Source organism: Meleagris gallopavo, chromosome 16 (genome assembly GCF_000146605.3).
Source record: "Meleagris gallopavo isolate NT-WF06-2002-E0010 breed Aviagen turkey brand Nicholas breeding stock chromosome 16, Turkey_5.1, whole genome shotgun sequence".
NCBI lineage: Eukaryota > Metazoa > Chordata > Aves > Galliformes > Phasianidae > Meleagris > Meleagris gallopavo.
Genome location: NC_015026.2, coordinates 8,787,353 through 8,813,103, shown reverse-complemented (window position 1 = coordinate 8,813,103; position 25,751 = coordinate 8,787,353). Strand labels below are relative to the sequence as shown.

The 25,751-nt window shown below is 55.0% G+C and overlaps 1 protein-coding gene across 3 annotated transcripts in view; it reads right to left on the bottom strand.

Annotated features, from left to right (window-relative positions):
* Nucleotides 1-22,669, bottom strand: part of MPRIP (myosin phosphatase Rho interacting protein) — a 56,719-nt gene extending 34,050 nt beyond the window's left edge. Inside the window, exons 1-6 of one of the 3 annotated variants that reach the window (XM_031555754.1) lie at nucleotides 22,425-22,669; nucleotides 21,140-21,217; nucleotides 20,306-20,371; nucleotides 6,576-6,727; nucleotides 4,612-4,696; nucleotides 887-1,088 (exon numbers count right to left, since the gene is read on the bottom strand). In XM_031555754.1, the coding sequence (XP_031411614.1) occupies nucleotides 887-1,088; nucleotides 4,612-4,696; nucleotides 6,576-6,727; nucleotides 20,306-20,371; nucleotides 21,140-21,217; nucleotides 22,425-22,430 (589 nt within the window). In that variant the 5' untranslated portion in view covers nucleotides 22,431-22,669. The remainder of the gene's footprint in view (nucleotides 1-886; nucleotides 1,089-4,611; nucleotides 4,697-6,575; nucleotides 6,728-20,305; nucleotides 20,372-21,139; nucleotides 21,218-22,424) is intronic. The other 2 variants (XM_019620544.2, XM_019620546.2) reach the window with 2 other exon arrangements.
* Between the last annotated feature and the right edge of the window lie 3,082 nt (nucleotides 22,670-25,751).

The following is a 25,751-nucleotide window of genomic DNA, read 5'->3' as shown; positions in this document are numbered from 1 at the left end:
TGACCCCAATCCCAACCCTTCTGGCTTGTGCAGAAGGGGAGATGCTTGCAGGGAGCTGGCAATCCTGGGGGCACAGGATACCTCAAAGGCTTACGGGATCCCAGTGAGATGTGGGTGGCACAGTTTTCCCAGGTGGGGACAGTATGAACATTCAGTCTCTCCCAGTAAAAAACATACAAAAGGTGTGAATTCTACTTCTTTTCACTTTTGCTTGTTTTTTGTTTCAAAGAAACTGAGTAGGCTTTATACGAGCAGGGAAACTTCTCTTTTTTGTGGGGAAGGTTAGTGTGAAAGCCTCCACCCATTCCTACCTCTGTCCCTCCAAGAGGCAGCCACAGCTCCAAGGAGACACAACAGATGCATCACTCTTTGCACTGGGGAGCAGGAAGAAAGCAGCTCTATTCCGCTCCCATCATGCAGATAAAGGAAACTTATCCTCAGCCCAGGGCAGGAAAAATCCCCAGCCCCTATTGTTTCAGGGAGAACAATACTGTGGCCCCAGGCGCCTTCCATGGACTAATCAGGGAGACCAAATATAAACAGGGCCCTGCTGCAGGGGCCGGATGAGGAAGCAGCACTCAGGGCTTGGCAGCCCCCACACCCTATGTGCTGCCCCAGGGGGCCACAGAGGTGCTATGAAAGCATTTCCCCTCCCATCTTCCTCCCCATGTGAGGACAGGTGGCCCCCAGGAGCCTTGTGTGAGCATTTAAACGTATAAGCTTAGTCTTACTGAGCAAGTTTGCGCTGATGAGACACGATCTCCATCTCAGAATGACAGAATCACACAGCTGAGGTTGGCAGAGACCTCTGGGTCCACCTGTTCTAACTCCTGCTCAAGCAGGGACACCAGGGTAGGGTGCCCAGGGCCACATGGCACCACCTTACCTTCCTTGCTGTCCAATACGGGATCCTTCAGGGAGCTGGCAGCCCCCTGCACGGGGCTCTGTGCTGGGCTGATGCTGCTGTTCGTGTCTGCTGGCTCTTTGCCCCTCATTTCCTCCTGCCACAATGTGGACTTGGTGGTGGGGACTTTCTCAGCACTGGGGATGTTGCTGCTGGTCACAGCCATCTTCGCAGGGCCAGGCTCCTGATGGGGACAGGGAACAGAGGGTGAGAGGAGCTCTGTGCCCAGAGAAGCCCTGCCCCTTCCCTGCACATTTACAGGAGTAACACTATAACACGATGGAAACAGCAATATAGAGCAGGCTACAGCAAGTGAAGATAAGCCCAAATGCAGCAGCCATGGACAGAAACAAGGCAAAAAAGCTGCTTTCTCTTGGAAGGCCTCAAGTAGGCAGGGATATCTAGCAACAGATACCCTTACCTCTACTGCCAACCCTTAATTGAGGTCGGGGAAGGGGTGGATCCTGGCTCCAACCCTTCTGGTCACTCAGATGCACTGCACACACCTGAGCTCCCTTGGGTTGACCCTGCCTTCCCAGCAGGCCTGCCTTCCCTGCTTCAGGTCCTGACTCAGCATTTCTACTACAGCAGTTTCGGGGGGCAGTGCAGCCTTGGGAACCACAGCAAAGGCGGCACAGCCTTCCCCATGTCCCTCTGTGTGTGCATCTGTGTGTCCCCGCTCTGTCTGCAGGCTTCACAAACACGGAGCAGTGCCAGGTTCACGTGCCAGGAATGAATTTGCTGTCATAATGTAACGTCAGAAGAAAAAAGAAACAGCAACCCAGAAATCAAGCGAAAGGATATTGGATGTAGAAGAAAATTAATTCCCTGCCACTAGCAGCTGTGTTCTTAATTTGTCACAACCAGTTTGTTATGGGCCATTGATACAAAATAGAAAAACCATCCAGCACCGCGTCCCTCCTGGGTGCTTCCACTGCATAGCAGGATGCTGCTTTTAGAAAGGAAAATACAGTATTGCATTGAGGTTACTTTAGAACAATACCCATCAGGATAAAAGCAAGGGGCTCTGCACATTGGATGGTGCCAGCAGTTGGTGGCTCCCCATAGCAGCCCAGGTTAGATGCACAGCAGCTTTCCCAGCTCATGTGGGGTTTGGCTTTGTTCCTTAGCAGATGTTTTGCTCTTGTCGTATCAGCAAATGACCTCAGTATGGAAAAAAGTCCCCTCGGAAATTTCATCCTAAAGGAATGCAGTGTTGGAGGTAAATGATCCGGAGGGCAACAACTCGCTGGAGGTGCTGCTGCTTGGAGGGGTCGGACATTGCCATGGTCCTTCCAGCCTTAGCCATGCTCTGTCCAGTGATTCAAAAGCCAAAGCTGATCGTCAGACATACATCTTTATATACTTCTCACACACGCCCCCGTATAATTATTTGTAGATATGTATTTAATTAGACACAGAAACGAGAGCCAAAAGGCGCTCTATAAACAAGCAGCACAATTAACTCTTTGTCTTCCAGAATGAATGGCTCAAAAAAGGAGCGTGTCCCAACATCATTAGAACCAATCTGCAGTTGCAGTAACACCACAGTGTGCTGTCCTTACACACATCTCACATAGCCTGATGCAAAGCAAACCCGAAACAGAGGGCAGCACTTCCAACCCCAGATTTCAGCCCCAGATCATGCCTCAGTTTCCCAGGAGCTGAGAGCAGACAGGGCAGCACGCTCCTCCTCCCCCTGCATGGCCAACAGTGAAAGAGAAACCTGACCTATTTCTCCTAAGACCTCAAGCTGATTGCAAAGTAAAGGTGAAAACAAGTCCAGCATTGCATCTAGCAACCCCTGCCCAAACTGCAGCTGTTGGCACAAGCTTCACTTCCCAGCTTCCCTCGTGTTGCTCCCATCCCAGCGTTCAGCAGGGTGAAGGTGCAAAACAATGGGGTGAGCTGAAAATGAGCCTCGTGCCCCAGGAGCACAGCCAAGCCCTGATGTAAGAGGGAAAAGGAAAATGACATGGGAGTAAGAACAGGCAGAAACATCCTAAATATCTTCTCTTTTTTTGTTGTTGTTAAATCACAAAGGTGTCCATCACTCCCTCAGCAGCTCTCAGACATGATCCGCCGCCGGATTAGCGTGCTGCCGTCTTTAGAAAGAAATCAGCCTTTCCCCAGTACGTGGAGAGAGAGCTGAACAGCAGCCAACTTCAGGAGAAGCCATTTCACAAAGGGGGATTTGGTGCTGGTTTTCTCCCTGGCACTGATTTGCTGCCTGCGTCGGCACGATTCGGGGGATGAAGCAAAGGTGCTTTCACATTTCCCTTCTGGCTCTGCAGGTTGACCATGAGCACCTGCAACAGCAAAGCATTCATCCAGCGCCAGGTCCCACAGAGGCTGGATTTGTAAAGTGAATTTGAGCTTTTTTTCCAGTAGCACCACTGCCTGTCGCAGGGTTGGGAGCAATAGGATGCTCTGATGGAGAGGGTGGAAAGAGAACTGCAAGCAGGATGAGGTTTGGAGGATGGCATCCCACAAGGTCGTGAGCTGCTGTGCCTCAATCCAATGTGGGAGAAGTGTCACCAGGCTCCATGCTCACCCCATCCCCAAGCACATGGGGAGTCAGGCTGCATGCATGGGGAGTTGCTGTCCTCCCCACAGCCACTTCCCTTATTTGGTGCTCAGGAGCTCGAATCCTGTACAGTTTCCAAGAAGTTGCCATGGCGATGAAATGCAACCCAGAATGATGTTTTTCTGGCTCCTTGCCCCTTTCTCCTCTTCTCTCTGTCCCCTTTCCTGAACCCAGCCTGGGTTTAGTGCTGGGCTGGGCTCCCTGCCCTGCTGCACCAGCTCACTGGGTTGCCCCAAATGCAGCAGGATTGAGGCCAAACAACTCGTAACATGCCACAGAGGAGACACCTCCCCTGCAGCATCATTGGAGCCAATGCTCAAGGGGCTGTGATGATCCATCCCTTGGCAGGGAGTGCCTCAGTCTTCCAGCACAGTGCAGAAAAAGTATCATTTCATCTCATTATTTCTGTTCCTACTGATTAAGGTAACTTTACCTGGTGGAGTGGTGGAAACTTGATTCAAACAGACACTACATACAGCTTTGCATGGAGACATCACTGTGCTGGGGACTAGAAAACTGGGGCTCAGGGGAGCCCCAAGGTGGTTTTCCCTTCCTGACAGCAGCAGCCCCATAGAGGAGCCCAGCACTCAGTCCCTGCAGAGGTCAGATGGCCGCAGAGCTGCAGCAGTTCTCAGCCCCAGCAAAGGACAAGCGCAGCCTTGGGGTCACATTCCCCATCAGTGGGATTCTCCCCCACTCCGGCCACGTGGGAGCTTGGCAGGAACGAGTGAGTCATGGCCAGCCCCGGTTTTTACCATTTATAGTCAAAGCCAGTGCGAAGCCATCGCCGGGTCCCTGGGGAGTGCAGCTCCGGCCCCCGGAGCTCCCAGCCCAGCCCTGGCCTTTACTATTTTCCTTTCATTTCCATTATCTCCAAGGTCATCTCCAACAGGGTAACCGGAGCCTGATGGAATTTCATCCTACTTCTACCGAAAAGGCCCCTTGAGCGGTCAGCACCTCTTCCCGGGCCCCTGGGACCACATGGATTTGGGACAGCACGTGCAGGGCTGGTGCCAGGAGGCCGAGTGTGCCCTGCTGGTTTGGGAAGGGATACGTGCTGGGAGCAATGCTCCCCAAGAGGGAGTCAAGGGACCGGGTTGCCGTGTCCCTCCAGGGTTACCTGTGGAGTTGGGGGCTCTACCTTCCTCTTCTTCTTCTGGTTCTGCTTGTTCGTCCTTGGGTAGACTATCAGCATCTCCAGCCACCTGTGGGCAAAGAAGAGCAGCAGGTGAGATGTGTGCAGACAACAGCAGGCAGGACAGGAGCAATACTCACTCCCAGGTGTGGGGAGTAAGACAGTACTCCCTGCACTGCAGGGGCTCTGATCTCATCACCAGGCAGACACAGCCTGATGCGCTCCAGGACAGGCTGCCCATAAGCCAGACCTTTGCTTCCTCCAGGGACAGAGCCAGGAAGCTGCAGCCCCCATCCTAAACCCCCACACCCAGAGGTTGGTAGTCGGGCTGTCAGTATTATCCTGAGCTGGAGCTCAGCATGCAGAGGAGCTCACCCCTGTAAGCTGGGCTGGGGTACCACGATACCCAGCAACCATCCCAGACTTGGGAGAAAAGCAACTCGCAGAGCAAGGCAGGAGGGGAGGAAGGACAGGGAACAGCTCCAGGCTGCTTTGGCTCAACACCACTCACTGCAAGAGAGAGGTCACGGCTGAGGGTGGCACAGGGCAGGGATTCAAGGATCCTGAAAGCCAGCCGAGAGCTCTGGAGCTACCAGAGGGCCTTCTCCCTCCAGAGCTGCTAACACCAGCACGCTGCACACAATGGACTTTTGTCTGAGAAAGAGCAGCATGAACTCAGCGCTGTGAAACCCATCCCGCACATGAGCCTCTCACTCAGGGCACCCTCTCTGGCTCCCCCACAGCCACTCCTGCAACTCGGGGAGCTCAGAGAGGATCTGCAGTGCTGGAAAATGCTTCTCCTTCAGACTTCCATGCTTTGCCCTCCTGTTCCCCCCACTTCGCACGCTGCTCCTGTAAAGCGCTTTGAGATGACCACATCAAGTGGGTTTTGGTTAAGCAATAAATGCCAGAAGTATGCAACAAACGTAGAACAAATTCTCCCTGAACCGGGGAAATCTTCCTGTCGTGCTGCAACTGCAAATGAAACCCGCTTGGCTTGGGCCCAGAGCAAGACTGCTTAGGGATGATTAATGCTTGTAGTCAGGAGCAAACGCGCTGCTTCAAAATCTAACGCTGGGCCAATGAGCAATAAATCAGCCCCACCTTGCTCTGCAATGCTGCTCCCTCGTGTTGCTGGCAGGACAGGAACAAAGGCTGAGCTGTGAATGGGAGTGTGGGGAGAATAAGAACGCAGCAGGACATGAGGGACCATACTTTGGGGTATAACCATTGCGTCCACCCTGCCAGTCCCCCTCTGATGTCACTCACACTCACTGGCCTCAGTGGAGTAGGGAACTTCTGTCCCATGACAACACTCATCTGAGCAAAAGCTCAAGCTCTTGCCAGAGAAATGCCTATTTCAACCACCGCTTACTAAAATGGGGGAGTTACAAACCAAGGAAAGTGCTTGGAAATAGAAATTGTTTCAGTGGGATGCACCAGCTCTGTTGGTGCCAGGCTAGGAAGCATAGAGGAGGTACCATGCCTCCGAACGGATCAGGAAGAAGATGTCAGGGGATGCTTCTAGATCAGCATCCAGCACTTGGGAGTTGGAGAATCTACTGCCATATGCTCATGTTAAGTGGTCTAAAGTGACCTAGGAATGATGGCCTTGAGAAGTAATGAGCAGCTTGGGAGCTCTAGGATCTGAAGCTCCCTGCAGTGGCTGAGCCTCCCCAGTCGCTGGCTCTGCAAGGTGTACAGATGTTGGAAAGCCTTGTGGCACAGAACAAAGGAAGGACTCAAATCATCCACTCAAGCTGCTGCTCATGCTAACCCCATGAATCTGGCGGCTCAGGGCTTGCTAGCACTTCTGCCCTGCTGCAGGTGGAAGGCATTCGCCAGGCCAGGGAGGGGAAAGAAAAGCCAACCTTGCCAAAAAGGAGGAGAAGAGTGGAGCTGAGTGCCAGGCAGCACTGACAGCCAGCCCTGGGTCTGCCTGCACTCACCCGCTGATGATCTCCTTGTTCTCAGCCCGGATGAAGTGCTCTTTCTCTGGCGTTAGGATGCATAAGGAGAATTTCTGCCCTGTGCGGCTCTCCCCGTCCACCACATCCGTGCACTGGTTCATGTTGATGGTGCCCTGTGGGAGCGTCGTCGGCTGCAAGGGGAAGGAAAAAGGGGATACGTGAGGAGATAGGAGCAGATGGGCACAATGCCTTAAACCTCTCCAGGTGGACACCAGGATTCTACACAGCCAGTGCTCTGTCCACAAGCAGAGCTCTGCCCATTGAAGTGAGTGAAACACGGAGATTGGGAGCATCTCCCCCAGCCAGCCACTGGGATGCTCTGCAGGGTCAAGGCATGGAGGGGATCTCATTTATCCAATAGGTTCGTAAAGCAAGGTGTCACCTCCTGGTCCCCCTGCCCCAAGGGGATGCAGTTAAGCAAGATGAGTGGTGGCCTCCCCAGCCCAAGGGGACACAGAGGGACTTAGATCAGTGTCACTGCTGACAAGAGCTGACAGGTCCATCTGGAGCAGCACCAGCTCATCCGATTTACAGTGGCAATGCCACATCCCTGCTGTCCCCATCCCCAGCCTGCTGTGCCCTGCTGCCAGATATGGTGACACAAGGGTCCCACCCATCACGGCAGCTCTTTGCAGGCCAGCATGATCCCCAGATGAGTTGGGCAGAGGGACCCCTCTGAGTTGCATGTAGTGCCAAAGGAGCATCCCATACAGCCCATGACCACCTCTGTGCCCCAGCAAAGCCCCCTCTCGTCCTCCAGATGGCCAGGCCAACAGGGAGATGAGTTTTTGGCAGATGCTGATAAGATTTTTACCATGGAAACAGGCTCCAGCAAATCACATCCAAGAGCAGCGTGCAAAGAAGAGGTGACCAGGGAGAGCTGCAAAAGCCCCATCCTACAACCCAGGGAATTCAGCTGGTCTCACTGAGACCCCTGCCCCGGCTTATCCATATGCAGATAGGGGAAACATCCCAGTTTCACCAGGAGAAACGTTTTCCCCACAGATGTGCCCCCAAATGGGTCAAGGAGGGAGTGTGAGCACACCATGCAGGGAGCTGAGGTGCTGGTGCCCCCATGCTGGCATGTCAATGGGACCAACCTTACATCAGGGACACAAAAACCTCTTATTTTTGGTTGTGAAAACCAACATCAGCATCCAGAAATCCTGCAGGGGGAAGGAGAAGAAAAGCCAAGCACAGCCCAGAAGGTCTCCAGCTCAGCCCCCCCTGCTCACTGCCACGGGAAGTCAACTCCTAAGAGGATTTTTTGTCTTAGACAACAAAAATAAAACCCTGCTTTCCGGTAGCTATAAAAACCCTACGGAAAAACTTTCTCCCAGCTCCAAGTGGAGTCTTAGAAACGTTTTTGTCTCCCTTGCCTTCAACTGTGCCAAGGCCTCCAGGACCATGAACTCTGCACGGCCGCATGGGTCCAACACCTTCCCCACCCCCAGCCTTTATGCACAAGGAACACGGCCAGGACAGGGGGAAAACGGGCTGGGGATGGCTCTAGGAGGCACCCCTGCACCTCATAACTCTGGGCAGGAGATGGAACCTGACAGACAAGCAGCCTGGCTCGCTTGGGATTTAAATCCCTTTACATCTGTTTATTTCCTTCTTTGCTGCTGACACAGGCACTTTGAAACCAAGCAAGATGCAAATGCTGCAAGGTGGAAGCATGCACCAAAGCAAATGGCACCAAGAGCACCGTCAGGACATAGCCCCTTGGGCAAAGACAGAGCTCTACTGCAGCATCCGGGGAGCATCCAAAAGGAAGCCCTAAATTCTGTGCTACAGGGAGCAAACCCAAGAGGCTTTGCACTCTGCTCATGTATCTGTGGAACTGGTGATGCTCAGAGCCGGACTATGCCCAGCCCCAGCACCCCAACATCCCTGGTGTTGTTTCAGTGGGATGCACCCCAACATTCCCCTGGAGGAATGAATATGGAGGGGAACAGAACAGAAAGGAGAGAAAGAGGGAGCAGAAGCCTCTTAGGAGCCCTGCAGAAGAAATCCCAGCCTTGGGGGCACAGCGCCCGTGCCCACGCCATGCTCAGGGGCTGTTACACAACGTCAACTTGGTGAAATCTGGAACATAACCTTTAAAGAAAGGCGATGGGGCAGGGGGAGGAGGAAACCAAACAAAAGAGACATTTTACTTTCTGCCAAGAACCAGGAGGGAAAAAAAAAAAAGAAAGAAAGAAAGAAAGAAAAAAGAACAAAAAAAACTACCATTTGTCTATCTTGCATGGCAGGCTGGTTGCCTTGGCACCAGGGTCTGGCCGGCCCGGAGGGAAGATGGGGGCTGATTGCTCCCCACGGTCCTGCTCCTCTGTCTGGCCCCAGTGCGGCACAGGAAGGGCTCCGGTGTGGGTTTGCCCTGCTCAGGCTCCCAGCACTGCCCCAGATTAGCAGTGAGTTGGGCACGCCTAAGGAAGAGCATCCAGGCTGCCTCCATAAATGCTTCTTGACAAATGTTAATTCTCTGAACTAAAATATTCATGAGGGTGGCTGCCGAGGAGCAGGCTGCTCATCCACAGTGCTCTTAAGTGCTCTGCAAAGGGAGCTGCTAAAAGCATTGCCTGTCCCTGGTGCTCAGCCCCATGCTCAGGGTGGGAAGTGAGCAGGACACGGTGTGGGATGGAACAAGGCACAAAGCATTGCATGCTTCCTGCACAGAACGCTATCAATGTGGCCACAATGCAAGCAGAGTTCTGCTGCGGGAGGATTTTATTACACTTATAGATCATCCAGCAGGCAGAGAATCCTGGATTTACACCAAGGCGGATGAAAACGACCTCTCCAAGCTCTGCACAGTATGCATGGGAGCAGCCATCCGTCGAAAGAGAGCAAAGGTTGTGCTCTCCCTCCTGCACCTCCTTGCACCCGGGAGCGCTGCTCATCCTCTGCAGCTCCCAGCATCGCACCACCCCAGCAGGTGGGCAGGTATCTGCTTTCAGCCACCTATGCACACCTTTCTCACCTGCAGCCTGCCCGTATGGGCAGATATTGCTCACGGAAACTGCTGAGAAACCTCTAGCAGGCTCAGACCCCTGAGGTCACCCCTCAAGGAACATGCTCAAAGCTCAGAGGACGAATGTGCATGCCCTGTGCTGGTCCCTGCGCACCAGCCCCTGTACAACACTCCCAAGCCTTCACCAGGAGATACAACAATTTCAGCTCTGCTTTCACCAGGCGGAAAGAATTTTCTTTCTCCCCCCCACCCCAGAGCAGTTTGGGGAGGGGGCACAGCGCAGGGATCGGGCAGGAGAGTTCAGCCAGGGGCCACTTCTCCACAGAACCGGTGTTTACGTCCACCGACAGCGAGTCTAAACACAGCGCAAGGCCGTGAGCAGGCTGTGAGCACCCCCGGGCTCCTCACCCACCCGGTGCCATGCACCGACCCTGCAGGCACCCAGACAGACTGCTGGGGACCACACATCCCCTCCACATCCCCATCCCCAGTGGGCGCCTGCCTGGGGAGCGAGTGCCGGAGCGGAGTGGGAGGCTGGAGCTGGCTTGTCCTGGCCTTATAAGGCGATTCTTGCGCTGTGCATGCAGCTCCCAGCTGCTCCCCACCCCAAAGCGGGGTCTGGAGCTGGCAGCCAGCTCCTCGCCTGCCTCCTTCCTGTTAACCTCTTTCCTGCTGAAGAGCCTCCGAAGGGTCACGCATGGCTGGGATGGCTGCAGCCTGTCCCTGTAGGCCACACGAGTGTCAGCACAGGGAGGGATGGTCGGTGAATGCTCCCTACCCACCTGGGATGGTCACCAGGTGGTTACCCACGCACGTCTCCATCTCCAACCCTGCTGGAGGGGAAGAAGGACAGAAGATGCAGAGAGCACTGACACCATGCTGAGAACAAAAGTGCGGTCCCAGCTGGGCTGTGGGTCGAGTGGAAGCTCCAAACTTCCTGAAGTGGCCTTTCATGAACCAGAACTTCACGGAACAAACCAAACTGTGGTCAAACTCCCCATCCCGCAGCCCTGCCAACACAATCCTACCTTTATGCCTCACTCCCCTCACGACACGGATACACGATGAGGGCAATCAGAGTTTCAAATGCAAAATGTCCTCCCTACCCTTATGAGAAGGAGTGGGGGAGGGCAGGATACCGATCTGACCCCATCTGTGTGCAGCTGCCAGCATGGCATCTCCCTGCAGCAAAGGCACCCAGTCAAAAGGGAAGGAACTATCTGTGGTATTCAAAGGGCTGTCACGGCAATCAGCCCGACAGCAAAAACCCAGTGAGACTGCTCCCCAGGACCCAACTACACAGCAGGGGGTGAGGAGCTTGGAAGAGAGGAACGCAGCTGTTTTGGGGGGCGGGAGGAAAAGGTGGATTCCATCTGCATTTGGCAAACTGTGCTTTAAATTGTACAGTTTCACAATGACCACATCAACTCTACCACGAGGGAGCTTCAGGTTGCCTTGACAGGGATGTAGGGCCAAGAGGGAGCTGCAGGTCGCTGCCATGATGGATAGGAGCCGTTGCAAGCACCCAGAAGTAGAAAAACTGGGAAGGGACCACTGCTCAGTTTGCTCAGGATCCTTAAGGAAGCTACAAAAAGGTGCAAAAGGCACTTCACTGAAAAGAGCATCACTGCCTGGGAAACAGCTTAGGAAATGAACCCAAGTGAAGTTTACTTGCAGCTTGGTTTTGGAGCCAGCCTTCTTGCCGAGCAGGAAAATCACTGCAGCTGGTGTAGGCTCCGATGTCATTTAGAGCAACAGGTACTGCTAGAATGATTCCCAATGTCTTCTTCTAAGGGCACGCTCACCGTGGCCTAAAGGCTCTTGAGATGCCACCAGGCAGCACAGGGACGTGCAGAGACACACAGACCAGGCTGAGACAGCAAGCCACAGGGGTGACAGGACTACGGGAGGCTCAGGCAGGTGGAGAGAAGGGTTCTGAGGGTTGGCCATGCAGGGATCCAGTTCCCAGGGCCACATCTCTCCTTGGGACATTGCCACAGGGCTCTGCAGGTGTCTCATCACAAGGACAGAGCTGCAGAAACCTGGCACCAGCCCTACACACTCCACTGCATGTGGCACCAGGGCAGGAATGCTGAGCAACTTGGAAAGATCAAGGCTAGGAATTCAGGAGCTTTTTGTCTTCTCTGAACCACCGAGGATGGACACGGCCAAGGTAAGAGCTGCCCAAGGAAAGCAGCGCAGCCAATTCAAGTCCCCAAATGTTCCTAAAGTGAATCCATCTCCCTTCCAGCCTAGAGGGGCTGAAGGGACAAGTCTCCTGGTCAGCAGCTGGTGTGTTCTCCCATACCTCACCAGCCACACAACGCATGATTTCCCCCAAACCCTCACCTTCACCGAGGACCATCAAGTCTTGCATGAGCATCGCCGATTGCAAACAAGGCTAAAACAGCCCCTAGAGATCAACAGCCCCAGATCTGCTGGAAGCTGAGGCAGCTCCCACAGGCGCAGATGCTCCTGTGGAAGTTGTTGAATCCTGCCAAATTAGCCTGGAAAGCTCATTACTCCCCAGTGCTCTTCTTATGAGCTCTGCAGAACTTCCTGCTGGGCTGGGAATACCGCAGGGCTGTGCTCCCAGGGCTCAGGGGTCTCCAGCTGGAGTTGCAAAGTGGGAATGGGCCAAAGAGCAGAGAAGTGATCCGGTGCTGGTGCAGGGAAGGGGCACGAGCCCAGGGAGGTTTCTCCAATCCCCCCGCCTCAGCCTGTGCACCGCATTAACAGCCATGAAAGCAAAACGTCCCCTTCCTGCACACATCTGCTCAGTCCATAATCCTCGCTGTCCCTCCCCTAATGGGAAAGCAGCCAGAAAAGCAAACCAAACCCCTAATTATATCCCAGTAGCTCCCCAGCACCCTGGCAAATTTTATTGATGGAATTGCAACAGGGCTGATGAAATGAAGAGGAAAGAGCTGAGGCGCTCCAAAATCCCACCCTTTCTCCCCAGCTGCAGCATCACAAAAGGGGGAAATCCTGCACAAGTGGAGGGTGCCTGGGACACATCCAAAATCCACGTGCATGCCAGGGACCCCACCATCAATGTGGCAAAGGGAACACTTAAATCATCAGCACCTGGGGACCCGGCAGGGAGCAGGGGCAACCAAAGAGTGAGGTCCATAGTCCCCAGGCAATGCATGGCCATGAAATACCCTCAGGGGCCCAGCAGAGAGGTGGCAGTGTGCAAGGCATGGTGCTGTACATGCAGGCAAAGAACCCAGATCCTGCTGGAAGAAGGTGAGGGGTGATGCTGGGGCTGTGCACGTGATTACCTGCAGTAATTATACCTTGCAGCACGTCTAGCCAGCTGCTCTATCCTTCTGCCTGTCTGCAGCCAGACAAGCAACTGCGGGGAAGAGTCCTTTCTGCAGCTCTGAAGGGACAGAGCCTAACAGAGAGGTCTTGCAGAATATTTAATAGCAAATATACATTCACACAACTTCCATGTCTGGCATGTACAAGCAGTGTTTTGTTTTTTTTTTCCCCTTCTTTACCTATGTTGCAGCCTACGATAACTCAGGTAGCAAGGAGTCATACACCCTGCCTGGGAATTCTCTTTTTTTTTTTTCAGAAATGCCTCCAACAGCACTGAGCAGCAGAGGAAGACCTCAGCAAAACCCCTGTTCTGAGTAACGCTGCGCAAAGCTGCTTCCTAAACCTCACCAAGACCTCAGCTCGTCTCCACACAAGTTTTAACCTGACCACGTCCCTTCTACACAGACTGATGAATAATGCATAGCCAGGGTAAACCAGAAATCTCATATTCGCTAATCGTTACCATAACAGAGAACTGAGGGCTGCAAATAAGTGATTTATTAACCCCAAACAGTGCTGCTGCTTCAACAGAGCGCACACCTCGACTCCAAAACTACCGGAGGAAAGTTTGCTCCCAACCCACAGCATGGCCCTGCTGAGCCCCCCGCTCACATCACACCTCCCCACCCCCAGGAGCGAGGTTGGAGGCAGCCTTCCTCCTCCTCTTCCTCCTCCTTTTCCTCCTCGGGGGCCACCACAAGGATGAGTGGTGGTGGGAAGCCCACACCCCCACGCTCGCCCGCAGCTCTGGCCGCTTTCTCAGGCATTCCAAAATTTGGCCAGAGCCTCTTTCTGCAGCACTCCCCCCTCCGCCCCATCCCGAACCCTCAGCTGGACGCCGGCCTAATTGACTATTTATTTATTTCTGCATTTTCCCAGCTCTCTGCACACACTGGCGCAGGGTGGGGGGATGCTGAGGCTGGCTCCCAAAGCAAACCCCCCCCCCCAGAAACAAAACAAAAACCACACAGGCACGGGGTGAGCCCCCCCCATCCCAAAGATCCCTGGAAGATGAGAGGAAGCCAGGAAGGGGGGTGGAAGCACTGGGGGTGGGGGGACGGGGGGGCAGGAAAGGGGGATGCCGGCAGCACTGCCCACCCCTTTGCTTTGTGCACACGCGCTCAGGGAAATTAAAAATAGCTGCGTCCAAAGAGTGGCTGAGCCCCACAAAGAGCATGTTGAGCAGAGGCAGCTGCAAGCTATTTGCTGCCCCTGGTAATCAGCAGCTCGGCTTGCTGAGCCCCCCCCTGGCCCCTGCCTCCCCTGCCAGAAGCTGCTGCTGCCTCTCTCCAACCCACATATGTCATGTCAGCAGGCATTGAATGCAGGATCTCTTTGGAAAAGAAATAATAACAATAATAATAATAATGGAGCTTGCTTTGATTTTCAGAGCAGCTTTGCCTTGTTAGAGACACATCCCCTCGGAGCTGTCACACAGCTGGCTGTGTCCCACTGGAGCAGGTCAGGGTGCCCCATGCCACCAGCAGAGCAGAACCCTCACTGGGGACAGGGATGTGATGGTTGCTGGGTGCCACTTCTCCAAGGGAGTACTTCAATGCAATGGGAAAACAGGTGCTTGAGTCCAGAGCCACCCAACACACAGCCCAGGGCATCCTGGTGGTCCTTGAGGACCTCAGCTGGTGGCCCTGGTGGGACTAGAGGAATTACGGCAGCCCTGCAGTGCGAGCAGCTGGCCCAGGGCTGTGTCACAGCCAATGCATTCCACAGCACCAAACAGCAGCGGGACAAAAACATGCTGCTACCACTTCCTAGGGTTATGTTTTCCCCCCAGTAAGCTAGGATGGCTAATTCATTAAAAGGTGAGCGGACAGGGCTTAAAATATAGCTTTGTTTGGAAAGGCACTGAAATACACCTTCCCAAAGGTTTCACGGTTTGTTTCCTCATTGCCATTCAACAAAAAAAGCATCTGAAGCAATTGCCAGCAGTAAACCCCAGTGCTCCCATCTGCTGGCTGTCCCCAGTGCAGTGGGACCAGACGAAAGCCAGGTCAGAGGCCAGCAGGGATGCAAGGGGTAGGGACACGTGAGGGTAATTGTGTGCTCGGCAATTAGCTGTGCCATTTCACCATCAGCTCTGACAAATGCCACCAGAGGCGGGTTTCATTTCTGCACTGACATTTAGCAGCACATCACGATTTGTCTTCCACCCAGCTCCTGCTGTCAGGCTGGAGGTCACAGTGAAACCCTGACCGCCCCAAGTCACAAAAAAGAAACCCCAACTCTGCTCAGTGCCCGTATCGTTCCATCTCCCATGAACTACACAGAGGGGATTTCAAATTGAGCCCGTTTCCCTTGCTGCTCCTCCATGTCTCTTCTAAATGAACTGGTTTGCTAGCTCCCAAGAAACAGAGGAGCAGAACAAACAGTAAAAAGGACAGAGCCACTTGAAGCTGGGCTCGTTTCTCATCCTCAAAGCCATCCCAGCTTTGCAGCCAGCTCTGCAGAAGACAATAAGCGTGGCATTGTTTCCAGGAAGGAAGCACCTGGGCCAGGTCATCAAAGCTGCAAACTGATGAGGAGGTCACTGGCTGCATCCTGCTCTCCCAGCTCACATTTCTGCTAACTCTCCAAACCTCCCACCCTTCTGCTCGGTCCCAGCTCAGGCCTGGCTTCAGCAGGTAGCTCCTGGTAGCTTCCAGGCTTTTCTCCACAAAAGCAATACTGAGCATTACACACAACAGTAACCAAAGGCCTCCGAGCTTTGCTGGGACCACCACCCATCTCTACACCTCCTGCAGAGCCTTCGTGAGAATCATATAGAATGACTGGGTTGGAAGGGACCTTAAAGATCACCCAATTCCAACTGTGGGCTGGCTGCCTCCACCAGCCAGGCTGCCCAGGGCCCCATCCATGGCCATGGGCACCACCACGGATGGGCACCCACCACTCTGGGCAGCAGTGCCACGTGCTCTGACAAGGCTGCTCTTCATCCTTTGCATCCCAACATCACTGATCCCTCCTTTTCCCAACAACCCTGAAGGAGAACAGATTGCTCCTCCTGGATCTTGCCAACACTTCCCCATTTCTAATCCAACCCTTTCCACATAAGCACTCAACATCCCATGCAAATCCTCCCTACACAGCACCTTCCCCCCCCCCCCAACAAACACATTATCTCCCTTTCTCTTCCCACCACTGCTGCCCATCTCGCAGCTGCTTTGCTCCTCTCCCTTTTCGTCTCAGCTTGTTGAAATCCGAAACGCGCTCTGATTCCAGCCAAAAGCTCTTCATGCCGAACAGAAACTGAAAGTCTCCAAGATCTGGCGAGCAGAGGCAGCAGCAAAACCGTGTCTGCGGGGGGAAAAGCCGCGTGCAAAGGGAGCATGGGCTCACCCAACCCTGTGCTCCTCGGCGGAGGGGGCAGGGTGAGCCTGGAACTGCTTCAATGGCAAAAAAACGGGTGGAAAAAAAGTAAGGACGGAGGGGCCAGGATGTTGAAGGTTCATTTTTTAATCCCTGCCAATGAATTTCCATTTCGTGCCAAGACTGAAGTAAAGCGCTTTGATCTAACGAGGAGGAAAAAACACACGCAGACTCTCTTGGTTTCTCAGAATATTGGTGACAAAAGAGGGGGAGCGAGGACAAAAGTGATCATGGTACAGATCTGCTGAGGGTGACATTTTTAAATGTGCCCCTTTACTTCTGAAGAAAGAAAAATTGGGGTGTGCTGGGGAGGTGGTCGATTAGGAAATAGTAATTACACGCAGCTACGCATCACCGTGCTTGGACATCCCTCCTGCTTCGGTCCCTCTCTGCCACTGGGCTGTGTGGATGCTGGGGATGGGCACAAGGAACCATTGGTTCTCTGGCCCACCCAGGAGATGCTCTCACCTTGGCATTACTCACAGTCCCAGCCAGGGGTAGGACTGAGACCACTGCCCACGCCGTGCTGCCTTTCCGCCACGCCATTCCCATGCAGCAGGGCTCTATTAATAGACCTACAGCTAATTATAGGCAGCAGTCATTGCAACAGAAGGGGGTAAACGCTCTGCAACCGGACTGCACTTGCTGTTGGATGCTGTTCACACTCCACCCCCCTCTGACAAAAGGTGCTGGGATGAGGCTGCTGGGACAGAACCATGGCATGGGTTCCTGCTCCTCCCCTCAGGAACCAGCAGAGCCCCAGGCCAGGGCAGGACTATGGGCTGAGGGCTTCAGGATATCTGAAACCAAAGAGGGCAAAGTACCAAAGCTCTGTACTCCTCCTGTGTGCCTCTTTCACCTCCAGAACAATGCCCTTGGTGCATTTGGCTTCGCTTAATTCCTGGAGCTTCTTGGTCCTTTAACTTCAAACTGTGGGGAAATAATTCACAAAGGGGAAAGAGGGGAACGCAGCTCACAGGACCACAGCACAAGCAACCGAGAGGCTGTTCAGTATGGAATGCAACCCTGAGCAAACCCTGAGCACCCAGCCTCTGCCGATAGGAGTGAGGAATGCGTGCAGGTTGGAGCAGGCTCAGCTTCCCTAGGGCTCAGCAGAGCTGGGAGCAGCCTGCTGGCACGCTGCTGCACGCCGGGGCTGGGGCTGGAGGGGAAGGAGATGGGCACACACAGGGACTCAATCCCCCTGCGGGGTCCTGGTGAGCCCCGTGTGCACTGATGCTGGAGCACAGAGAGCTGGCTGCTTTTTTTTATGGGTGCATTGCAACTGTTTGGGTCAGTTGTAAAAACAGCATGCAGCAGCCTGTGGCTGCAAACTAGAAAAAGAAGGGAAAAAAAGCAAAAAAAGAGGAAAGAAAAAAAAAACAAAACAGCCCCAGTCTGGCCAGTGGCTCAGCAGGGGATTGCAGTGCCAAAGCAGACTTGTCAGACCTCTCTCTTCCAAACCAGTGCCTTCCCCACCTGCACGCCCCGTCCCATGGGATTCAGGCAGTATTCGGGGCTCCCGGTGCACAGAGGAGGTTCCGGGCACTTGGCCCATCCCAGTGCTTGTGGCATCTGCCCTGTGTGCACCCCTGGGTCATCCCCAGAGCTCCCTCAATCCCAGCAGTGAGCTGTGGGATCCCAGCACGGCCCCTTGCCCCACTCCCACTTGCAGAGCAGTGGCTCATTAGCTGCTGACCCCAACTCAGAACCAGATGTGCCCTTTGCTGATGGTCAGGAGGAGGAAGAGGAGGCCAGCACTGCCAATGGGGAGCTCAGCCCCAACCCCCCCGCATCCCACACCTTCCTCCCCTCCTCATTTTCAATAAAGCAGAAATTGCCAAACCCACACAATTAATGTCTAACAGGTTCAGGGCAGAGCAATTCAATCCACCTCCTGGGAGGTCCCTGCCCAGCTGCCGCCCAGCTCCCGGCACGCTGCCGTGTCCCCCCACCACGGGACCTCCAGGAGCACAGTGAAGGGAATCATTCCTGCAATGGGGATCCCTCCCTGAGCAAAACAGCAGCATCCTCCTGGAAAAAGCCCTGGTTCTGCTGTGGAGCCATAGGTACAGGTGAGATCTCGAGGACAAACCAGTGTCCCCCCACAATTCCAGCTCAAGGTGGGGGGCAGGAATGGAGCTCAGTCTTTGCATCCCACGTAGGATCTCTGACCTGCACATGGCCATTCTCCATTACTCAGTCATCCCTGCCTGCTGCTGTGGGGTCACAGAATCATCAAGGTTGGAAAAGGCCCCTAAGATCAGGTCCAACCATTGACCCATCCCCACCATGACACCAAACCATGTCCCTCAGTGCCACATTTCCATGGTTCTGGAACACCTCCAGGGACAGTGACTCCATCACCTCCATGGGCAGCAGTTCCAATGCCTGACTTCAGAGAAGACATTTTTCCTAACATCCAACCTGAGCCTCCCTTGATATGGTGGAAGAGCGTCCCAAACCCATCAGAACCACGACATCATCTGAGCTACACACTGGGAACCACCACAGGGGAACCTGCAGCACACACCAGAGCAAAGCAAATGCAGGGAAGCACCTGAGGAAGCTGATGCTCTCAGTCATAAGGGACAGCAGGAGGTGATACCACTGTCACATTCTGGGTCTCATCCCAAGGGAATCAGCTCCTCCCTGCATAGCTCCGGTGCTGGCAGTGCAATGCTGCCCTGGCATGGGGCACTCTGCAAGCAGGGATGCTCCGGTGCCACGGGCATTAGCAGAGCCGGCATAGGGACGTGATCTGCAGAAAGGTCAGGGGGGTATTTTTACACCATGTGTCAGATCCCTGCTCCCCAGGGGAGCAGCTCCATCTCCTCCATCTATGGCCACAGTGAGGATACTCCCTGCCCTCCTCCTGTGATGCTCAGTGCAAGGAGCCAGCAGGAGAGGTAACGCTCCCCTCACAGGCCCTTTTTGCTGTTTTTTTTTTCCCCGCACTTTTTTCCCTCCCAGGCAGCTGCACAATGCTCCCCCAGCCCTCAGCACACTCTCCAGTGACATTCTCCTGCAGCATGGGGACATGAGGGCACAGCATGGGGCTGAGGCACTGCCTGCTGCTCCTGCCCGGGGGCAGCAGTGCCATGGGCAGTCATGATGGGACGCAATACAGCAAAAAACCCCACAAACATCACATTTCCCAACTCTCTCCTCGAGGCATTTCTCTGCGCTTTGTTTGTAGGACACCAAACAGCAGCCCAGCACAGGTTGTGTCACACTACAAATGCATCAAAAGCCTCTGCAGCTCTGAATGGAGATGTTTAAATTATTTACGGGACTTGGAGCAACCCCAAGAAAAAATACAAACAAACAAACAACAGAAGGCATTGCTCTGGAGAAACGCTCTGCACTCCTACTCCCCACCCCACGTGCATGCACGCCCTGCACCCCAGTGCACCCAGCTCCACGAGCCTCTCACTCAGGTGCACCCCAGAACACAGGATCAGGCTGTGCTGTGCCAAACCCCACGCAACCTGCTGCGTGCTTCATTTTGCCAATAGGCAGCCACAGGTGGGCACAGCAGGGCTGACCCTCCTCAGGCTCAGCAGCCCACCTGGCAGCTCGCAATGGATGGGAGAGCTGCTTTCCTTCCTCCCTCCCTCCTTTTGCTCCCAGAGCAGTGCAGGCAGACACGGCTCCCGGGAAGGATGAGCAGCACAAAGGCGTTCCGAGTTCCGCCTGACCTACTTTACACCAGCACCACACACAGCCTCCTCCCCAGGCACAGCCATGGCGATCCTCCACCACCAAACCCTCCCCAGCACCAAGCAGCAGGATGGGAAGGAGCTGAGGGGGACCTGAGGATCAGCACTCCACACCAGTGCCAGATCTGTCAGCAGCACATTCCCTCTGCTGATTTATACCAAAGCTGAGCCCTCCAACATGTGGGCTTGGCCATCCAGCTCCACGGGACACCACAGGACACCAGCCTGGTGCCACGCTCCTGGAGCAGCACCACCGCTGCAGTTTCCCAGCATCAGCAACGCCGTGGCCACGCAGCACTCACCATCTCGTCGAGGGCGTAGCGCAGCAACCCGTGCTCGTAGAGGATGAAGAACCGGCGCTGCCATTTCTGCAAGAGAAGACATTAAAGGGAGTTACGGAAGTGTCAGCCCACAAAGATGGGGTCACAATGCAGGACATCCCCCTGCAGAGTTCCAGCATGATGCAGAGCTTCCCCCCAGCCCTCTCTCAGCATGGCAATGCGCACCAGATCAGAGCCCTGATCTGGCTGGAAAGGGCCTTTCTGTGCGTGCCAGCCTGTTTGCAGCCCAGAGCAAAAACTGGTTGAGCAGGCTGAAAGTTGAAGGAAGGAAAAAAAAAAAAAAATCACAGATTCATAGCCCCAGTGCAGCAATTCTTATCTTGCTTTTCTCAGCCCTTCGGGCAAAGTCCAAGGTGCTCGGGGACAGCAAAACCACTGAGGTTCCAGTGAACCACAGTCCCATGTCCCCATGAGCCATTACTCCCAATTATGCCCATGTACCCTGGGCTGAACCCAGAATCCAGTGTGGGGGGAGAGCAACGGGAGCCTCCAGCTGCAGAACAGGGCAGGGACGCAGAGGATGCTCCAACTCTGCTCACATGGTTGCAGTGCTGCAAGGCTCGAGCTCTAGCAGCAACCTGTTTGGGCAGCTGAGGCACCAAAACACAACAGCAGCCAGGAGTAACATCACACTGCTTGAATGGAGCAGGTTCTGCGGTGCTCCAGCCCAATAAACTGCACGCCCAGCAGAAAGAACCCTGCAGCAGGAAACCTTCCTGGCTTGCACAAGGGGATGGGTGTAGCGTCATCGCCCCGTCCCCTCCCACCCCCCAACACCCACAGGGTGTCCCTTACCCGAGAGCGATGGACAGGATTGTCAAAGTCCGTTCCTTCAGGGGCCAGCAGCAGCCAGCCACCGTAAATGGGTTTGGCCTGAAAGAAAAGAGCAGAGAGGGATCAGCTGGAGCTGCCAGGAAGGGGCAAAGAACTCCACATTCCCAGCACTTCTTGAAACACTCTGTTTAAGCTGTTCACTTTCATTCTTCTCCTTTTTATTATTATTATTTTTTCCCTTAAAATGGTGTCCAATGCAGTACCTCCCTGAGATCCCTCCTGCCAGTTGCTGTGGTTTTGTAATGCTAAAGAAAAAAATAAAAAAAAAAGTTTCCCCTCTGGAAAAATCCCTGTGAACAATAGAAGAAACTGCCTATGCACCAAAACAGCCAAACGTGTGGAGCACCAAGCAAGCAAAGTGGGAACAAACCAGATTTCACTCCTTGTAAAGTAGACAGTAATAACACAATCCCTTAAAGCCCACTGCCCCTTCTGAGGTGGCATCTCCTGGAGCATCACCTGCACCGAATGGCCCCGATGGCACTGCTGCCCCCAGCACTGCAGGGACTCACAGACCCCACACCAGCCCCTGCCCACACTGCCCCACAGCACAGCCCCACCCAGCCGGGCTGCGACACCACCCAGCCCTGTGCCCACGCTGGGACTTTGGAGCAGGGAGGAAAAAAAGCAAAATTGCGAAATATTGAGTAACTCGAGGTGAGTCTGTGCTTGTAGGAATGTGGCACAGGGGCACAGAGGTCCCCACGAAAAGCATTGAGTCCGTTCTGGAGGTGCTGTCATGGCCAGGAAGGAGGAAGAGGATGGAGGAGACGGCATACAGTGCCCCCAACATCACTACTACAGCACCGAGCCCTCCTCTGCCCCCATGTCCCCCTCTAGCCCCTCAGAGCCACCCCCACAAGCAAACCCCACTGTACCACACCATACACAGGAATGAAATAACCCCATACCACCACTACTGCGGTCAGAACCCCTCCTGGTCTCACCCAGCCCCACCTGACCCATTTTGCCACAGCCTTTTCCAGCACCTGAAATACACAACCTTAACACAGCACAATTGGAAGACCGTACTTATTCGGGCAGAAACATCCAATTTCAGATACCAAAACCAAAACAGCCACAAGGTACAAGTTAGCACCCAGCGCATGGGCAGCCCAGCTCTGTCCCCCGCAGAGAAGCGCTTTTTAAAGCCAAACCCAAACAAACTGCTGCCAAAAGCGGTGCCCGGAGAGGCACAAATAGAAGGATGTGAGCACACACTGCGCCCAGAATAAATCCACTGCACCTGCATTGGGTTAAAATAAGGTCCGTGGGCACGGCTCAAAGCGAGACTTCCCTATCCGAGCAGATCCAGAGAACAATGTTGCAGCAATCCTAGTATTCCTGGGGTGGGCAGAAGACCAGAGCCAGTTTCTCCAGTGATGAAGCCAACAGGCCGGGGGTGCTGAAGAAGCCACCCGGCCGTGAAGAGGGGCACAGAGATAGTGCTGTGCCGGGTGGGAGCCCCACAGCCCCGTGGGACTGGCAGAGCTGACTCAGGCAGCAACGCCCCGGCGTCACCGAGCTGCTTCCGGTCGCACCTCTGCGGCACACCCAGGTACCCATCCCACCCCCCACCCTGCCTGGCCCTGCTTAGCTTCACAGCCCGGTGGGGTGCCCTGCTGGGGGCTGTGCTGTGCCCATCACCTGCTCTTGGTTACCCACACCCTGCCCCAGTCACTGCGTCCGTCTGTCCTTCTGTCCTGGTGCTCCATGGGCACGCACAGCTTCTGAGCACGGCTCCAGGATTGGGGTAATGCAGAACCCTCACACATCCCCAGCGCTGTGGGGCAGTGCCAGGTCACTCCTTTCCAACGGGCAGCACAGGGCCCTGGAGCGGGGCTGTGTGCACGTGGCATGGGGACGAGGTTTGGTGGCACAGGGATGAGGTTTGGTGGCAGGGTGGGGATGGCTCAGCAGTTGGACGTGGTGTTCTGAGAAGTCTTCTCCAACATTAATGACTCTGTGATTCGATTCTATGATTCCGTGACAGCACGTGGAGCTGGGTGATGGGGCCAGACACAGACTGGCACCATGAGGATATTGCTGCCCCAGGTAGAGCTGCACCATCAGCCCCAGCCCACACAGATGCACACATCTCCCCCAAAACCAAACAGCAATAACAGCCTTTCTGGAGGCAGAAGCAACCCCACAAGTTGGACACCGACTACAAGATCTCTGTTTGTGGTCTCCTTTCCTGGCACAGCTCAAAGGGAGGTCATCACCACCAACCTCAAGTAGGGAACCCGGACACCTGCAGCTCTGCACAGCTCATCTGTCTCTGTGGGCAAGTCGGAATGGGGAAGGTGTCACAGCACTGGGGTGGGAATAGGGCATAAAGCCAAGCAGGCTGCCCTCCCCTTAGCACTGCTCGCAGGAATGGATGGGTGCTGCTTTGTGCTCTGCGTGCTGCCAGGAGATGCAGCAAGGACTACAGAGCCCTGCAGCACTCAGCCCATGGGAGTCACCCCCCAGCAGCAACCCCATGAGTGGTGGCAGCTAGGTATGCAGGCACAGCAGCGTGCAGCCTCTCCCACAAAAACACATCTGCACGGCACAGCTACAAGGTGGGGGAAAGGACCCTGCAAACCTGCCCCAGGCACACGGCCGTGCCCTGCAGCAGCGCTTCCCCAGCACTGAGCAGCAGCAGCTCTGAATGCCGGAGCGGGGATTTATCGCTTCCTCGGGTGCCACAGCAGATAAGGAGCGGCGCCGTGCAGACCAACAGCAGTGTGTAAACGTGCAAAGGGGCCAGGGCTCCCCGGTGTAGGAGTGCAGGGCATGGGGCACCGGGCATTGCCCTGCTTCCAAATTCCTGCCAGCAGCAGCAGCTGGCGCAGGCAGCTTTGACATTTGCAGAGAACCTTCCCCTGCTCGGCTCTAACCATTAGTGAATGACAGGCGGATTTTTGCAGCGTGATACAGCGGGGGCTGCTTTCCAGGAACGAGGGGGCTTCTCCTCCCACGCCGAGTAGGGGGTGGAGGTGAAAGCGTGCCCAGGATACAACCCCTCCCCCGCTGTCCTGCAGCAACACGCAGAGCTGGGACTTGGGATCACACAGCCCCATAGCTGACAGGGCATGGGGGGACGATGCACTGGAGCCAGCCCCACTCATCCCCAGGGACATGAGCCCTCTGCCCACACAGCTGCATCAACACAGCGCCCTAAAGCAAAGTTCTGGTGCTCACGCAGCCAGCAGTGGGGCACCCGGAGCTGCTGCTTCCCATCTGGCTGTTTGGTGTCCAGAACAGAAGGAAAGCAATAATGTCTAAAGGAGAGCCGTGAAAATATTCAAACTCACTGCTGGGGATGGTGGTGGGAAAAGTCTGCGAGTGCCACGTTCCTGCTGGGTGGTCCTTGGGGTGCCCATGCCAAAAATAAGGGCAAGAAGACATGGGGAGCTGGGAGGACGTCCTCAAGTTCCTGCTCTGTGCCAGTCCTGTGCCCCCAAGGGAGAATTAAAGCGACGGAGCTGCGCTCCGCTCTCCTCCCACCCAGGCCAAGTGTGATGCTGAAGTCAATTCCCATCGTGGGGCTTCATTTTCCCCACGGACTGCAGGAGCTGAGGGGGTTCGGGTGCCGATGCACCCCACCAAGAAGCTGAGAAACTCCAAAATGGGGATCACAGGGAACGAGGCAGCACCACGCACTGAGATCAGGGCTCCAGCTCACGCCGGGGGGAGCACAGCAACCCCCACCCATGTTTTCCCATGGCACCCACGGGGCCGCCCCGCACTGCACCGAACCCACACAAACAACTCGTGAACGGAGCAGGATTTGGGACTTAGAGCCCCGCGGCCCTTTGAAGCCCGATTACCGGGAGCTGCAGCTAATCCGGGGCTGGGGGCTGCCCCTGGGGCACCAATCCCAACCCACCAACACTGCCAAAGGTTTGCGATGGGTCACCAATGGACAGCGGGGCTCCCGGCGCCCGCGTGGGGGTTAAAAGTCATAATGATTACCAAAATAATAATAATAATAACAACAACAACAACAAAAAATAGAAGTGGAGATGGGGAGTTGTGCCATGCTGTCACACCGGGTGCCTGGAGCCCACCACACATGGGTGCTCACAGCAGAGCACAGACCCCAAAGCGCCGCTGGAAGCAGCGGGGCCGCGGCTGCGTGCATCACACGCTCCGGAGCCTCCATCTTATCGGGGAGCGGTGGGATGGTTCTGCCCGGGCTGCGGGGGAGAAGCTGAGTGAGATCGCAACGCTTCCCCCAGTGAAACGCCCAACCCTGGGCACAGATCTGATCCCCGGGATGACCCTGACCTCTGGGACAAAGCAAGCGGGCTGGGGGCCTCTCCCCCCATCCCCTGCACCCTCTGCTGCAGGGAGCAGCGTGCAGCGCTGTGAACCCCCCCTCCTAAAAGCAACATGATGGCAGTGGAACCCCACGAGGGACAGCAGGAGGGGACAATCAGACCCTGGGGGTCTCACCCCGTTCACCCCCAAGGACGCTCCTTTGTCTGGGCACGGCTGCCCGCCCCTTCCCGCACACAGCACAGCGTTTTTTCCAGTTACATTTTTTCCATATTAGCCCTCAGATTTCATTATGTGGTGTCCC